General features: G+C 41.7%; 1 protein-coding gene across 4 annotated transcripts in view; it reads right to left on the bottom strand.

Annotated features, from left to right (window-relative positions):
* nfatc2a (nuclear factor of activated T cells 2a) overlaps positions 1–8,229 on the bottom strand; it is a 37,070-nt gene extending 28,841 nt beyond the window's left edge. The window contains exons 1-3 of one of the 4 annotated variants that reach the window (XM_017694246.2): positions 7,911–8,229; positions 3,376–4,267; positions 2,657–2,825 (exon numbers count right to left, since the gene is read on the bottom strand). In XM_017694246.2, coding sequence (XP_017549735.1) covers positions 2,657–2,825; positions 3,376–4,267; positions 7,911–7,968 — 1,119 coding nt within the window. In that variant the 5' untranslated portion in view covers positions 7,969–8,229. Of the gene's footprint in view, positions 1–2,656; positions 2,826–3,375; positions 4,268–5,796; positions 6,199–7,206; positions 7,500–7,910 lie in introns of those variants that run through there. The other 3 variants (XM_017694245.2, XM_037541014.1, XM_017694244.2) reach the window with 3 other exon arrangements.
* Between the last annotated feature and the right edge of the window lie 8,935 nt (positions 8,230–17,164).

Genomic DNA, 17,164 nt, shown 5'->3' with positions numbered 1-17,164 from the left:
AATGTTTTTTCTCATATGCCCTGTTTCCTTAAGGTAAATAATTGTTTTTCTTTGTTTGGCACAAAGGCGAACAGGAGAATTTACATATGCAAATCATAGCAGTTCTCCCTGTGAGAGACAGGAAAACCAACTTTGACTTTACATCTTATATGAAGACAGTACAGATGCAGCAGTTAGACAGTGGATTTATCAGACAAGATCATTCCAAATTCACTTAACTACTGCTTCAAGAAGTGGACTTTAAAGAAGTGGAGAACGAGAGAAATAATTGAATTCCAAAATGCTATATCTTCATTTCTAACAATACTCGATATCATTTCAGAGTTTCTGAAAATAATAACAGATTAAGTAAAATAGAAAACATACTTTTACTTTATTAATTAAAATACAGAATATACATTTCTTATATGTGTAAATTCCAACACTGTAGATCATGAAAAAATAGAATCAAGAAAATCAAGAAAATTCTCAAAAGTGTTCTATTATGTGGTCTGAGAAAAAAGGTGTACCCTGCCTCTATCCTCCTCAGTAGAACCAATCCATGTTTTATGTTGTACTGAATAAGCAACATAAAGTGCTCTGTTTTAAGACTACTCCACAGCTTTAACTGATGAATTAGCTCATCCATCACATTACTATTTCTGCAATGCGTGATCTGATGGTCTATTAATAGTAGAATGTGTTCTATTTGTGCACTTATTTTTTACTGTGTACTTACTGGCACTTTTATGATCAAAACAATACAAAATCACTGTTTTTGAGCATTTTGCTGTGTAGCATGTAGGGACATATAATGAAGTTCAACCCAATGCTTCATAATGATGCTTCAACCCAACATGTCCATGTCACTGACCAAAACAACAAGCTCTTCCTTTTCATGCATGATTCATAAAAAATCTGAAAATTCGGAAACACCAACACTGAATTCTGAGAATGACATGTGTACAGTGGAATATACACACACACACACACACACACACACACACACACACATGCATACACACTAACAAGACTAATTAGATCAACGCTTAAAAAAAAAACCAAGAGACTACATCGGAAGGAAGTGTGCAAAAACCACAAAGCATGAAGAAGCAACTAAAATTACCCAACCCCCTAAAAGCAAAAATGAACAGGGGTTAAGCAACTTACAAGTACGTTGTGAAGGAATTTATTGTTTTGAATTGCGCTATATCTGTGTTACATATTCTGTATTGTGTGTTCTGTATTGAGACTGTATTTAGAACATTCTTCTGTCTATTCTTGTTTATCCTTATATGGTTGTGTATGTCACACCTGTTACTTGTCCTGTATGAGCTGGGTCTAATCTTGACATCAGTCCAGCTATATAACTGTGTTAGCCCAATGTCTTACAGGCTAGCTGTGTGACTGTGGCCACGTGCGCAACAATAAACTTCACTGCAACAGACAACAGGCTGGCTCCCTGGATCCCGAGGGTTTGAAATTCTACAGTTGAAGATAATCAGATATCGATAAAGTACTCAATTTAAAAAACTGAAAAATCAGTTGAGAAGAGAATGGCAAAGAGAGAGAATAAAATAAACTGGCACTTAGGAAAGGTCACTTAATATTGGCATTCTTGTTTACATGATAAACTCTAAAACTCACTGTGAATTAAACTACAACAAGATAATATCAGGTAGTGTTTGTGACTGCAAAAGCAAAAGTATTATTTCTTTTTCAAACACCCACAGTAACTCAGCTGCAACTTTTCAGTAACAGAGGTAAACGCCAAGACCAGCTTAGAATTTATTATGTAGTTAAAAAGCTGTAAACACTGGCTTTGTACATGCAAGCCTCTAAAATGAGCTCTCAGAGTACAGGTGACAGTAACTCCTCAGCGTGAACTGAACAAACACTGTCATTTGCACGGGCCATCTGAGAACCTGGTCGCCATGGGAGCAGGCAAGCTCTGAGTCAGAACAGAGGTGGGCGAAGTAAAAGCGAGGCGGGAGAGGCAGAGGCAGAGTTCTGTCGGCTCTGAGCAACTCCCAGCCTCACAGTTGGCTTGCAGCATGCAGCCTGGACCGTAGTAAGAGCAGGAGAATGGAAAGCTATAAACATGCTGGCTTTGCCAAGGCCTGCTGCAATCTATACCAGAGTCATGACATCGGAAGCATGCTAGCCACTCTGGTCAGAAGACCAAAGACAGTTTACACTGGGTGAGAAAAAAGAAACAGCAAGAGAGCTCTTAAGTAAGTCGTTGCTGAGGGAACACCAAACTTTAAGAAGTAAACAACCTGAAGATCAAGATATTGGAGAGGTGGACCAAAAAAGGTTGCCAGGATGTAAACAAACATTCTCTCCAGCCTGATCTTCATTCGGAGGAATATGTTAAACATTTTACCACACCTTGCCTAAACCACACGTTAATAAGTGGCAAAATATTTCCAAAACAAACTGAAGCAATTCCTTGTAGTCCTTTAAGCACTTGCATACCATATTTGCAGCCCGCTGCATTGTGACTACATGCACAGATTCGAGTTAACAACGGGTGAGATATAACTCAACACTACACGAGCACACAAAAAAATCAGACTGATATTTCCATAACCCAGACCTGAGGCAACGTCGCTTCATGCTGCATAATGACAAGGAAATATCACCTCACGCAAGGGCTGCCAGAAACAACACCCACCTGGACCACTGGGTGACCCCCAGTGGGAGCTTTGACGGCCCCACGGCTGCCCTCTGTTTCATAGTGGGCTCTGTGGTGGGGTTTGGGCTGCACTTCAATGTGCAGCTCATACTGGTCTGTGCAGCTGGGCAGAGGCCACTCCAGAGGGGGCAGGGAGGTCACAGGGATGCTAAGGAAGAAAACAACTGAGATCCAAGCAGATTTTTCACAAATATTTCACAAAACATTCATGATGTACTTGTTTAGCAAAAGAAAGAACATTGCAGCAATGCAACCATGCTACATGGCCTTTATATAAGCTGTGATTTGAGTACACAATCTTTATAGCTTATAGCTTATATATGTGTGTGTGTGTGTGCGCGTGTGTGCATATATATGTGTGTGTGTGCGTGTGTGCATATGTGTGTGTGTACGTGTGTGTGTGTGTGTGTGTGTGTGTGTGTATGTATGTATATATATATATATATATATATATATATATATATATATATATATATATATATATATATATATATGTATGTATGTGTGTATATATATATATATATATATATATATATATATATATATATATATATATATATATATATATATATATACATACACGACTGTCTAGAGAGTGAATGAACCAATGCCATGAATGTATATTTTTATTACGCCCATATCCAACACCCACACACCGTGAGATGCAATGTTAGCACCAATGTTTAACTTTGAACTACCTGCATATTCCAGGCACCAGCTGCTTGGACCAGATGGAGGGAATGACAAAAAAGGGCTCAGATTTGGTTTTGATGTCTTGATCACATGACACCAGGTAGCTCTCGGCATGGTTGTCTGGGTAAACAGTGTAAGGTTGCTGGTTGGTTTTGACTATCTTGGTGGGTACTGAACCAGGTTGTCCAAACCCATTAATGACCTCCACCAAGTTACTGGAATTATAAGGGCCACTGGCGTGGTGGTCATTATGGCCGCTGTGGGGCGAAGGGCTGCGAGATCGAGGCGCATGAACCAGGCTGGGGTTTCTGTACATGTCGTAGGTGCGCTTGCCCTGGGGGGAGGTGGAACGAGAGCCAGGCCGAGGGGAAGGGGAGCGGCCCAGGTAGCTGTCCTCAGCCAGACTGGCGCGTGGTGAGGTGCCTGGGCTGGTTCGGGGTGAGCCTGTGTGGATGTTTTGGAGGCGAGGGCACAGCTCCCCACTCACTGCCTGTCCACTGCTGGGTGACACGCAGGGTGAGGCAAAGGGGGAGTAGGTTTCAGAGTGCCACGAGGCAGAGGAGTTACTGCTGGCTGGGCTAAGACAGAGAGGTTCACGGTAGATTGTGGTGTCTTGGCCAGGCACAGTGAGCGTGGGTCTGGGGCTGGTGTTCACTAGGTGGTTATGGAGCGAGTCATGCCCATGGTTGTAGTGCTCACGAGATGGAGTGATCTCAATCCTTGGACTTAGGGCTTGGCCGCTAGGCCTGATGTGCTCCAAGTAGTTTTTAGCCTCCAGATGGTCATAACCAGAAAGAGCCTTTGAGCTGGCCTCAGGATAGGGGGAAGGCTCCTCCAGGGGGTATGGGAGGCTGCTGGGGGTGCTGACAACTTTGTGTGGGGGAAGATCGATCTCATCTAAAGAGATACAGAGAAGATCATGTAGAGAGGGTCAGGGAACCTTAAATGGAGAAACTTAAATGGTGTTGCCATACACTGTAATGTAGGAATGTAAAAATAATAATAAAAAAAAATAATAATAAAATAAACGTATGTGATCATGTAAAAGAAACCTAACTGGATTTGAAAACCTGAAATACTTTATGATGCACTAGAGAAATATTTCATGAAAAAAATAATAATAATAATATTGAGTGAGGGTTGATATTATTCACTTTGACAGGTAGCAGCCTCCAAATCAAGAAATGCTTAATTGCATGAATGAGATAATTAGAAAAGTTCTTTATGTTTTAAATCAGATAAGTAACATCACACCAAGAAGAAGCCTACAAATGCACAAGAGGAAAAGCAAAAATACAATGAGGAACAGCTGGCCACAGGATCTGGTATTTTTTGAGGAACCATCTCAGATTAACTTAAACCTGCCAAGATGACATGGCATGAATCCAGGAACTCAGCACATAGAAAATCCTTCATTACTGAGGAATGTTACAGGTGGATATATTTCCCATTTCACATATATACACTCACTGAACACTTTATCAGGAACACCTCTTTATATCTACACTCATCGTCCATTTAATCTGCTCCACTTAATATGTTGTACTATAACAATTCCAAACTGTAGTCCATCTGTTTCTCTGCATGCCTTGTTAGCCCCCTTATACCCTGTTCTTCAATGATCAAGACCCCTATAGGACCACCACAGAGCAGGTATTATTTACGTGGTGGGTCATTCTCAGCACTGCAGTAACACTGATGTGGTGGCGGTGTGTTTGTGTGTGTTGTGCTGGTACGAGTGGATCAGACACAGTACTGCAGCTTTTAAACACTGTCTCCATTCACTGTCCACTCTATTAGACAGCCTTACCTTGTTGGTCCACCTTGTAGATATAAAGTCAGAGACAATAGCTCATCTGTTGCTGCATAATTTTTGTTGGTCATTCTCTAGTTTGTCATCAGTAGTCACAGGACGCTGCTCACAGTGCTTAACCGGATATTGTTGGTTGGTGGACTATTCTGAGTCCAGTAGTGACAACAAGGTGTTTAAAAACTCCATCAGACCTGCTGTCTCTGATCCACTCGTAAAATGCCACCACCGCATCAGCGCCACTGCAGTGCTGAGAAGGACTCAATACCCAAAGAGTACCTGCTCTGTGGTGGTCCTTTGGGGGTCTTGACCACTGAAGAACAGGGTGAAAGAGGGCTGACAAAGCATGTGGAGAAACAGATGGACCACAGTCTGTAATTGTAGAAATACAAAGTGCTTCTAGATATATATGTTTAAATACTGACTGAATTTAAACTGGACTGAATTGCATGTAAAAATCTGCCAAAAAAACAGGCGATACATTTTAGTCAAACGCGAATTTAGAAAGTCATTGATTGTTGATATTATTCCTCATATATATTTTTTTTACCACTAACAAAGCCCTGATTCTCGTGAGATCAGCAATAACACAGAAACACCTTAGAGGCAACCAAACCTTTAGGCTCTCCCGCGGAAAACTCGCTGCAGGGCTGCTCATAGTCAAACAGGTAGTCAAACTCCAGCTCATCTGTGCAGTTCACTTGACTGAGCTCTCCCGCCAAGCCTAACTCACTGCAGTCCTTATCTTCGTAAAAAGAGTTCATCTGTCCCAACCGGCGCGGCTTAAAGTACGACCATGAAATAAAAGCCGAACTGAAAGTGAACCGAAGCAAACTAGGAGAAGAAAAAGAAACCAGAAGACTCCGCGCAGCGCCTAAAGCCTGGATGATGGTTAGTTTACTAGCGCCGTGTGAGACCGTGATGTGGCCGTGACTGGCAGCCTAAGCTTCCGCCCTCTCCTCCACACGAGCGGCCTGAAAGGCGTGTCTGTTTTTTCTGCGCGATAACTAATGACATGCAGACGCGGCAGACTGAGGCCTCCTGTTGATCGCTCACAGTTATGATGAGGAACACTCCTTCTTTCTCACTCACACCTTTCAAGCTGCTCGTCTCGCCTGTGACCCTGCGTACTGCTGCCCCCGGGTGTCCGACACCAAACATTGTTCTTTACAGTTGTACAGACGCTGTGAGCAGCCATTAATTATCCCCGAGACGTTATGAATCCCCTGTGAACAGCGTTTAACCTGCTGCGAGAAACAGCCACAGCTCTTCACCACCAGACCAACCGCTGCTGAAGGTGCTCTGCTGCGCCTCGCACACGCTAATAACGCGGACTCCTCGGAGCAGCTGGACAGCATATAAAACAGGAGAACCCTGAAATCTCCCGTCTCCGTCTAACGGAAACACAGACCAACAAGCCTGCACACTCAAAAAACGTGGTTCTTCAACGGTTCTTTATAATAGGCAGTGGTTCGATACAGAACGTGTATAGAACGTGTTGTGCATTTTTCCAAACAGAACCTTTTAGGAAATGGCTCTGTTCTCTTAAAGGGATAAAGTTCTATATCGCACCAAAAAGGGTATAAACAACAGAACCACTTTCAAAAGATTCTATAGAGAACCACACTAATCAAGAAGATCAAGAACAGTTTCACCATGCAAACAACCCATGCTTATGGTTCTTTGAGTGTCCATGCTTCTACACAGACCAGTTCTAAGAGTACACATAGGACCAAAAAGGGTCGGGCTGTTGTTACAAGGCTGACATCATAACAGTAGCGGAACCGTTCTTTGGTGCTGTGTAGAACCATGTTCAAAAAAGGTTTCTATAGAACCATATAAATTATCAGCAAAAGCAAAGAACCACTTAAGCATGGGGTGGTTCTATACAGAACCCGTGGTTCTAAAGAGAACCAATGGCTTTGCTAAAGAACCGTAATATTTAAGTGTTCTGCTGAGCGTCACTCCGTATAAACTCCGTATATCACAGCACTGCTTGAGTTTTTCCCCGTCAGATTAAGCGCACCTGGATCCGCAGCATGTCTCTTTGGCCGGACGGCTGTCAGCAGGTTTGTTCTTAGTCCAGAAATCAGCCTCATTTGCTCGGAGCAGTCGCTCAACTCTGAGAGGGATTCTTCAGAGAGAAACGCTCCGTTTGTCCGCCGACTTTTTAACGGGCTCCCTCACGCGTGGGCGTTCACCGGCCTATAAACGCGAGGGCTTCCCTGGCGGGTCCTCCCTCTAAAATCCCGACCACACGGAGCTTCAGCTGAGGGTGAGACACTGAGCAAAACCCCTAAATGCCTCTTTACCCCGCGAAGCTGTGAAGCGTCCTGCTCAGCAGAGAGCTGCAGGCAGCTGGCAGCGCTCTGCAGGGCTTAATTCAGCTCATACGAAGTGGCCACATCCTTAAAGAGACTGAATCTGTCAGTCATCTCAAAGGCGTTCAGGGTAAGTCGCACAGCCGGACAGGTGGTGATCGTTAACGCACCATATGAGCGTTTGCCTGTCGACGGTTTGCATTCAGACGCGTTTAAGCTGTTAAACTGCGGACAAAAGTCAGTTTATAGAATTCCTGTCATATTCGCACAGCGACAGAACAAGCGACAAGGCATCACATGCAGATTTTACACATTTAATTCAGGCAAAAATGTTAAGAAAATCTGTAAAAAAAATCAAATACGTTGATTACCAGTTTAATCACAACACTTCAGCACGCGCCATCCATACCTTGATCCATCGACCTCATGTTGTGGTACTGTGCCAGCCTCCAAGTATCTCTAAACATTTGGAAAAGTAAAACAAAAAAATCAAAAATAAAAAAAAGGAAACGATTACAAAAACAAGTCGGTCCTACAGTTCATAGCAGGGAGCGAAAAATCTGAGCGGTGAAGAAAGTAAAAGCCGAATTTTCCGAAGGAATGGAGGAAAACAGAGAAGAACACCAGTTACTCCTGAAAAGTGTTTAAAAAAAGTGACTCTGAGGTAAAAGTGCTAGCCGCGGTTAGCAGGAGCTGCTTTGCCCTGCTCGGAGGCTGAGTGGAGACTCGAGAGCGGCTTCCTTCCCCGCTCTGCCTGTTTATAATGGTCCAATGCTGTAAAATAACGGGATTCCCTCAGTGTTTCCTCCTGTTTGTGCGCTTCGCCATGGAAACCTGGAGCGGCTCCATGTCGGAGACTCGGGGCTTTTCCTGCGGAGCCCGCGCGCAGGAATCCATGACGTCTCGAGCTGCGGCGCGCGCGCCAAAAAAGCCCGTTCTCTGCGGCTCTCCTCTCAGACACAAGGGCTTCATTGTGGGTCTCCGAGAAGAAAAATCAGTCGGAGAGAAGGAGGAGGGGGAGAAAAATGAAAACAGGAGCCATGTTTGAATAGGTATACATTAAAGAACGCCACGGGGGGTGTGAATCCAGGGGGTGCAGGGGGTTCCATGATAGATGTGAGAGAAAAAAAACACAGTGGAAAAGTCTGAGAGAAAACTGAGGGGAAAGAGGAGAAATATGACTGAGTCTGTGCGGGAAAATTTGGAAGCGTTTAAAACTACGTGTGACTGAATCTGTTGGAGAAGAGAGGAGAAGCGCCGTGACTGAGACTGAGAGAAGAGAGGAGACATGCTGTGGTTTGGTCTGTGAAAGAAAAGGGAAAATGCTGTTACAAACGCTGCTAACACGCCGAAGACGGAGCCCAATTTCATTGATTTCAAACTTTCCATCCGTGGCAGCCGTTTCCTAATGGAAATTTTTACACTTTGAAGGGGGCAATGCGACATCTGGAAAAGGACCTGTAATGTTCAGACAGCATGGCCTGTAGTTACAATCCGACGGTTCTGATTCTGATAGAGCAGAAATAAAGTAGAAAACTGCATATAATACATATGAATTTCAATTTAATAAATGACATGGATTTCCCTTATATCTCAGTTATATTAGTCACATAGGGACACATACATCACACATATATCAACTTGTTTGAAATTGGCTATTTTTAAAATATGGGGCATATATTTTAGTCATATGTCAACATTGAACAATTTGTAATAGAAAGCATTAACTTCTTAAATGACCTGTAGGTACTGACCTATAAGCCTTAGCATGTAATAAGTTTGGGAATTTTAAGATGGATGGCTGCATGTATTACTCATATATCACTGCTGCTGGAACAAAACCTTATATCTCCATTTTTGTTGTTTTCCAGTTTTTGACATAATTTGAAAATGTCTGTTGCTCTTTACATTGTGCGTGAAATTCATGATAAATGGTCCAAAAGAAACGGCCCAAAATGACTTGGAAAAAGGTCTGGTTCCATTGACTTACAGTAAAAGTAAAGTAGGTTTTTTCCTTCTCCTGTAAAGTTACCATTTTGGAGATACAAGGTGTTGTTCCGACAACAGTGATATGCTAGCTACACGTTGTACAGTATGAGGGTTTTTCTGTTTTGCATTAATGTTTCTGCTATATTTTATTTAGATTTTTGGCTTTAATCCCTTAAAATCCCAGGCTTATTACATACTAAGGCTTATTATTCAGTAACTACAGGGACTTCAGTACAAAACTGATTGAGCTGTTCTTTGTTTATAGAAGTGTGTAGTAAAACTTTGGGCCCGCCGGTGAGCCCTGACCATTTCAGGGGTTTTTTTGGTGTTTGTTTCAGACATATGTGTATGACCCATGTATCAGATACATAGCAAACAAACAGTATATATCTGATCTATATATTATGCATGTATGTGTTCATCCACCTATCAGACATATATGTATGCCCAGTATTATATATGTATATAGATACAAACTATATTTAATAGATAAGAACTATTATTTATGTTAATTTATGTTCATCTAGACCAAAGGGATCCCAAAAAATAAGAGGAGTTCCTAACAAAACTTCAGTTCCTAGACTGGTAGGTGCTGGATTTACTGCTGATGTTCTACAGGAAACTCAATACTTGAGCTTTGTGACTTGGTGCTTTTTCACTCCTACACATGTTGTTTTTGGTAACTAATTTTATGTCTTCTTGAGTCATCGAGTACTTTTACTCTTTTGGCTGCTCTCCTCACCTCTGACGATACGATCTCAAACATGACAGTGCTTCCAAGTCTGCTCTGGGCCTTTGAGGGGCCAAGTCAACACTGTAAAAAACAATAATGAGCTGCACAAATGACTTACTGAAGTTTACCTGGGTGAACTTATTGTATTTATGGGAGCCATTTATGCTGACTCTTGATTTTGGTATAATATACAATATATTGCATTCTTCATTATATGTCATATGTGAAACAACAGGTCCAATCTATGTTTAGGTTTAAGGTTATATGCATATAGGTAGAATATTTAACCATATAACTATATTTCCCATGTAAATTTTTTTTGTATTTTCTTGAAACTTACTGAGTACACACTCTTACACTTTAAATCCACTTGGACCTTAATTCACAGCAAATTCACAGTGTTGATTAAAAGCCTTCGGTGTTCCTTTAAGTCCACCGGGACATGATTCTTAACAGTGAATAGTCCACATTAATTTAACACAGATTTTGCTGTTTGTTAGTAGGATTTGGATTTTACAGCTTTTAGCTTTTGAAAAAAGAAAAGCAACGTAAAATCCTTTACGTTCTCATGCTGGGTCGGTACTGAGCCAGCATGTCTGAGTCTTTAGTTTAAAGGAGACGTGAATGATGTACGGAGGCTACATGAGTCAAATCTAAGCTTCTGAGTGCTCATGTCATTGTAATATTTTTCTGCAAACTCACAACAGTTTACGACTGTACTTTCATCACATTTCAGTGAATAACAATACTGCGCCTTTATCTTCTATTCAAAATTTCCAGCAGATCAGAAACTTGGTGCGCTCTTAGTAATCTCTTCAAATTACACATACACCGAAGCAAGCTCAGCTGTATATACAGCTTAACAATGAAAGATAATAGCTGGTTTTGGAGAGGCTGATAAAAAGGCCAAACTGTTCTCAGCTCTGCATGGCCTTTGAATCACATATAATCACAGCCTTAATGAGACATATAATGCCAGGGCATGGGAACAAAAGGCTTTCTGGTAAACCGTTGCAATAAATGTTTCAAAAAAACTTAATGTAGCACATTAACAGCTTCTCTCAGTGCCCTGTGGAGGAAGCAGCAGAATTCTAGGACAGCATCAGGAGCCAAGATAAACGACACGGAGCTCTAGACATAGAGCATAGAGCAGGCCTCCTTGGCTCGACTCCGATAAAAAAAGTTTATGCTGGAAAATTCTGTGACATGAGACACTGAGTTGCATTCAAATGAATGAAGCGATATGTTCTGCATGCCTTCCACACTGACCTCTCTGTATATGAAGAGTTCACAGATGAAACAGGGCAAACTTTCGCATACTCTTCATTCAATTACTACATACACTCTTAGCAAAAGGGTTTGGAGCGTTCTTAGTATCAAAACAGAAAGAGTTCTTTGACTGCTATTAGTAGCAGCACCCTGTTTGGTGTTTTAAAGGTGGTCTTTTAAAGACCTATATATAGAAACTCCAAGTTTAGGTTCTAAACATGTTTTTTGCTATTTTCATAGATTCTAACTGACTGATATCACATTTATTATGATATTATCATACACTGATCAGCCATAACATTAAAACCACCATCCTGGTTCTACATTGTCCACTTTATCAGCTCCACCTAATACAGATGTTCACTTTGTATCTCTACAATTACGGACTGTAGTCCACCTGTTCCTATGCATACTTTGTTACCCCCCTCCCTTTTACCCTGTTCTCCAATGGTCAGGACCACCACACAGCAGGAATTGTTTGGGTGGTGGATCATTTTCAGCACTGCAGTGACATTGACATGGTAGTGGTGTGTTAGTGTGTGCTGCACAGGTACGAATGGATCAGACATAAACAGCCACTTATTGTCCATTTTATTAGACATTCCTTTTATGTTGGTCCACCTTGTAGATGTAAAATCAGAGACAATAGCTCATCTGTTGCTGTGCAGTTTGGGTTAGTCATCTCTAGTCCTTCATCTGTGGTCACAGGACACTGCCCACAGGATGCTGTTTACTGGACATTTTTGGTTGGTGGACAATTCTCAATCTAGCAGTAATACTGATGTGTTTAAAATCTCCAGCAGCACTGCTGTGTCTGATCCACTCATACCAGCACAACATACTCTAACACTCCACCACCATGTTAGTGTCACTGCAGTGCTGAGAATGATCTGTCTTGTGGGGGTCCTGTCCACTGAAGAACAGTATAATTTAAGCATTCAAATAGTTCTTTAAGTTGTTGAGGTTCTATATAAGCATTGCCTTCACCAAAGAACCCTAAAGAAGCCTCTTCTTTAAGAATGTATCTGTAAGCGAACTCTCTAAGTCTCGCTTTACATTGTAGGCCGTGAATGAGCCGACGGTGGCATTAGTGACGTGAGCCCCAGGGTGATGTATAGGAAACTCTGAACATCAGAAATGTAATTAAGAATCTGTTCTGAATTTGACTTGAATTTGGTCGAGAGAGAGATGGTTGGGGGGGGCTTGAAGAGCGTGACCACAAATTTCAGAACACGTTTGGAGAAGTTGGTGGCGGGAGGGGGGGTGTCTCAGTGAGAATGTCGTCTACCAGATGTACATTCCTGCCCTGTTACAGCATTCTTATGCAACTGAAATTATGAATGAGTAAATGAATACGGCTCAAGTCGGAGCGAGGGGAAAATGTGCTCTTCCAGACGGCCGAGTTTGCACTTCCGTTTTTGCTCGAAGAACCCAGTTTTTCCAAGTTCATGCCACAGTTTCCACCAGAACTAAGCATCTCTCTGAGCTAGCGTTGTCTGGGTTCAGAGCGTTACCCTACTTCAGTTTTCCAATCTCAACATGTGTGTGGAACCCTGATACGTTATATCATGTGTCATGGAAAGCGTTTGGCGTGTTTCAGAAAAAAAATGGAAGGGAAAAGTGAACTTTTAATCAATTCCATCATTTGCTGGAATTCTGTCTTGGTCTAAGATGACTAAGCGTCTAATATGACTGGCTTTGTCTATGCAGAGCCATCAAGTAATTTTAATACTATGTAATGTGCAGAGTTTTGGTTGTACCACAGCTTTAGAATCCCAAACTGAATAAATGTTGTTTTCCACTGAAAGTGAGCAATTTCAAGACACTAATAATACTTTCCAGCAATATGGAAAGTGCAGACTTGGGAAGAAATGACACTGCTGTGCAAGATTAGTAATATTGATCCTCAAATGGTTGTGTAAAGAATTTTAATGCTTCACATCACTGGGAAAAAATGAAATAGCTGATATTTTTCCGCACTAATTGGAACAGCATTTCAAAGCCGCTGAAGTTCACCGCTGAATATCTCCTCACACAAAAGGTATCTATACAGTATCCCAACCTCTTTCCAGTGTAAACAGCGAAAGAAGAAGCTGCCTCCATCACCCACACAGAGATTAAAGCACAACAACTGTCTGTTTCTGGATTTATCTCCAAGGTAGTTAAAAGGAGTGGTGAAACACTTCAACGGTGAGATGGAGAGATAGACACCCATCGCTGTCACACCTATACTATAGAAAACAGCTGAATAGGAACCTGATAAAGACTCACCCCACCCACAAAAAAACAAAACAAAACAACTAATCGATACCAACACTATGAAAAAAGGGCTTATTATGTGTGGAAAACAGCTTAGTCATTAGAGCAATAACATTGTTTTTTTTTGTGGTGGTTGGTCAATGTGTTGTTACTAATTACACTGCATAAATAAACTGGTTTTAATATCACGAGATGATAAACATATTCACTTATTATAAAGCCCACACAAGATACCACACATAGTGAATTATCAATAAACTGCTTATTCACCCTGAGTGGATGGGCAGAAGATTGAAGCAGCATTTCGGTAATACTAGGAAAAACATGCAAAAACTAACCTAAAACCCCAGGCTTGTCATTCAGTATCTACAAGTCAAACTATCTTAAAACTAACTAAAAGAAAAAGTACCTCATTCAACTACCAGTTGACAATCATGGGATTCATTTAACTTGGAGAAAGAAGGGTAAAGGCAAAGTATAAAAAAAGAGAGAGAGAGAAAAAGGGACTTCTAACAATCAAGTCCTGGTAGACCATCAAAACTGTCACCATTAGATAAACAGTTCTCTTTTAGAGACAGCTTCAGGTATGAAAAAAATCCTTCCACTGAGAAGACAACTCAATGTTATGGGTCTGAAAGGATGTATAGCTCTAGAAGTCATTACTGAGAAAGGAAAAGACATAAAAAAAAGAACAATGGACTGACCACCTCAGAATCCAGACCCCAGCATTATGGAATGTATTTGTGATTATTTGGATCTTAACAAGCAGAAAATGCAACCAACTTCTCAGGCTGATACATATATATAGAAAGAAATAACTTGTATTAATGGCCTTTTTGACTGGAAATTAAATAAGGTGCTGGAGGTGGTCACTTTTCCACAGTACACTGAATAAAATCATCATTATGATGGTGTTCATTTTATCCTAGTTATCAGTACTGTGTTTTATCTTTAATACATATTAGTCAATGAAGCAAAGGGCTGCTCTAACACTCACGGTTAAGAGAGCCAACCTGGAGCAGCAGGGAGTGTTGTTACAGAATACAAACAGTGAGTAAAATCCACAGTATTACGCTTAAGCAGGCTTTCCTTAACAGGAGTAGGTGGCATCAAGGTGAATCAAGCGCTCTGGCCTAACCGGCCTATAAATAGCTCTTTCCAAGGGTGTGAGGGCATGCTCAGCAAATATCTCTTTTGAGTTGTCTGTCATCAACCAAATCCTTTGTTTGAGAGAGTAAAAGATTGGAATGTGATAGTAAAGGCAGTGCAACAGAACAAGCCTGAATCTGTCTGTCTAGGTCCTGTAGTATTTCATTAAATTGTATACAAAAGATGACAGTCCAATGTTTTGAAGGCAGCAGTCAGTTCCACATGGGCAACGGCAAGAGCATGTGTGTTTCGTTATAAAAAATATTTCTCAGACATTCTTTCTGGAGCCAGCACTGTCTTTATACTCAAACAGCTTGAAGAGTGGAGGGGCTGTAAGATGGCTTAACTGGTCTATGAGTTAGGACTAATAAATGAGTTGAGACTAATAAACTAACCAGCTGTATGGATTTATAGTATTGATACATATACAGTGTTAAAACAGGGTGGAATGTGAAGTGTTTCTGAGGTTTGAGTTTATATACAGTATTGCTTTTGTCCATCTAACCTAAATGTTGCCTTGCTTTGTTTCAAAGTATTTTGGAGTGGGATGAATCAGTCACACTGTTACCATGTTTTTAGGCAGAATGGATCATAATCTCATTTTTGATGCTGATGTCTGCAAAGAAACTGCTCAGATGATATCTGGAACATGCCAGCTGTCTTTTGAAAGAATACAGTTGTAAAAATGTGTTTTTAGTTCCAAACACAGTGAACTTAAAGGGGAATTCCAGTTTTTTTCCTGCACTATAAAAACTGGCTTGTCAGCTCAACCTAAACAAATACTTCATGTAGAACAATTGAACTCATTTTATTCAACTAATAAATTACACTGATTGAAAGAATCATTCATTCAAAGCACTTATTTAGGTTGAATAAGATAAATTGCTACCACATGACGTATTTTTGGGTTGATTTTAGTGTGCATAATTCAGTTGTTGAGATGTGAACAAGTGGTTTGACATGAAATGCTCAGTTCTAGATTTTCTCTGCAGTGGTAGTGATAGGAACCAGGTCACAATGTCTACTATGCAAATATAGCCATTAATTAACTATCCACAACCACCAGTGAACCTATATGTGTCTTTTGAGTTTTTGTACGTAATGTTGAAGTTAAAGGTGAAATAATGACAGATCTGTTTTCTTCTGGGACTATTTTGCCTCAACACCCTGCATGCACCTCTTCATTATAATTGTTTTTTAAAAATGAAGACCAAAATCTTATTTCAAAATAAACATGAAACAGCGTCTCAGGCAACATGCAGCACATTCATATTACATTACATTACCGGCGACTTACAATTTGATCATTTTACACAAATGGCCTAACTGCATGTCTTTTGGACTGTGGAAGGAAAATGGAGAACCCGGAGGAAACCCACGCAGACACGGGGAGAACATGCAAACTCCACACAGAGAGGACCCCGGTCGCTCGGTCGGGGAATTGAACCAAGGCCCTCCTTGCTGTGAGGCGACAGCGCTACTTTTACTTTCCCTGCATTGTGGATCGGACAGTGTCCGAAGGCGTGGGCCTTGGCGTTCTGATCCTCGGTTGCTGAAACTGGCTTTTGGAACTTGGAATGTTACCTCACTGACAGGGAAGGAGCCTGAGTTGGTGCGCGAGGTTGAGAGATACTAGCTAGATATAGTCGGGCTCACCTCAACACACAGCTTGGGCTCTGGGTCCAATCTCCTTGACAGGGGCTGGACTTTATTCTTTTCTGAAGTTGCCCATGGTGAGAGGTGGAGAGCAGGTGTGGGCTTTCTCATAGCCCCTCGACTTGGCGCCTGTATGTTGGGGTTTTCCCCGGTGGACGAGAGGGTAGCTTCCCAACGCCTTCGGGTTGGGGAACGGGTCCTGACTGTTGTCTGTGCTTATGCACCGAACAGCAGTTCAGAGTACCCAGCCTTCCTAGAGTCCTTGGGAAGGGTGCTTGAAAGTGCTCCTCCTGGAGACTCGATTGTCCTACTGGGGGACTTCAACGCTCATGTGATTGGGAGGAAACCTGTGCAAACCACAGTTTGTCCATAACGAACACCATGTTTGAACACAAGGATGTCCATAAGTGCACATGGCACCAGGACACCCTAGGCCGCAGTTCAATGATTGACTTTGTAGTCGTGTCATCGGACTTGCGGCCATGTGTTTTGGACACTCGGGTAAAGAGAGGAGCTGAGCTGTCAACTGATCACCACCTGGTGGTGAGTTGGATCAGGTGGTGGGGGAAGATGCTGGTCAGACCAGGCAAACCCAAACGTATAGTGTG

Source organism: Pygocentrus nattereri, chromosome 9 (genome assembly GCF_015220715.1).
Source record: "Pygocentrus nattereri isolate fPygNat1 chromosome 9, fPygNat1.pri, whole genome shotgun sequence".
NCBI lineage: Eukaryota > Metazoa > Chordata > Actinopteri > Characiformes > Serrasalmidae > Pygocentrus > Pygocentrus nattereri.
Note: the sequence above shows the minus strand (reverse complement) of the source record. Positions and strands in the feature narration are given on the sequence as shown.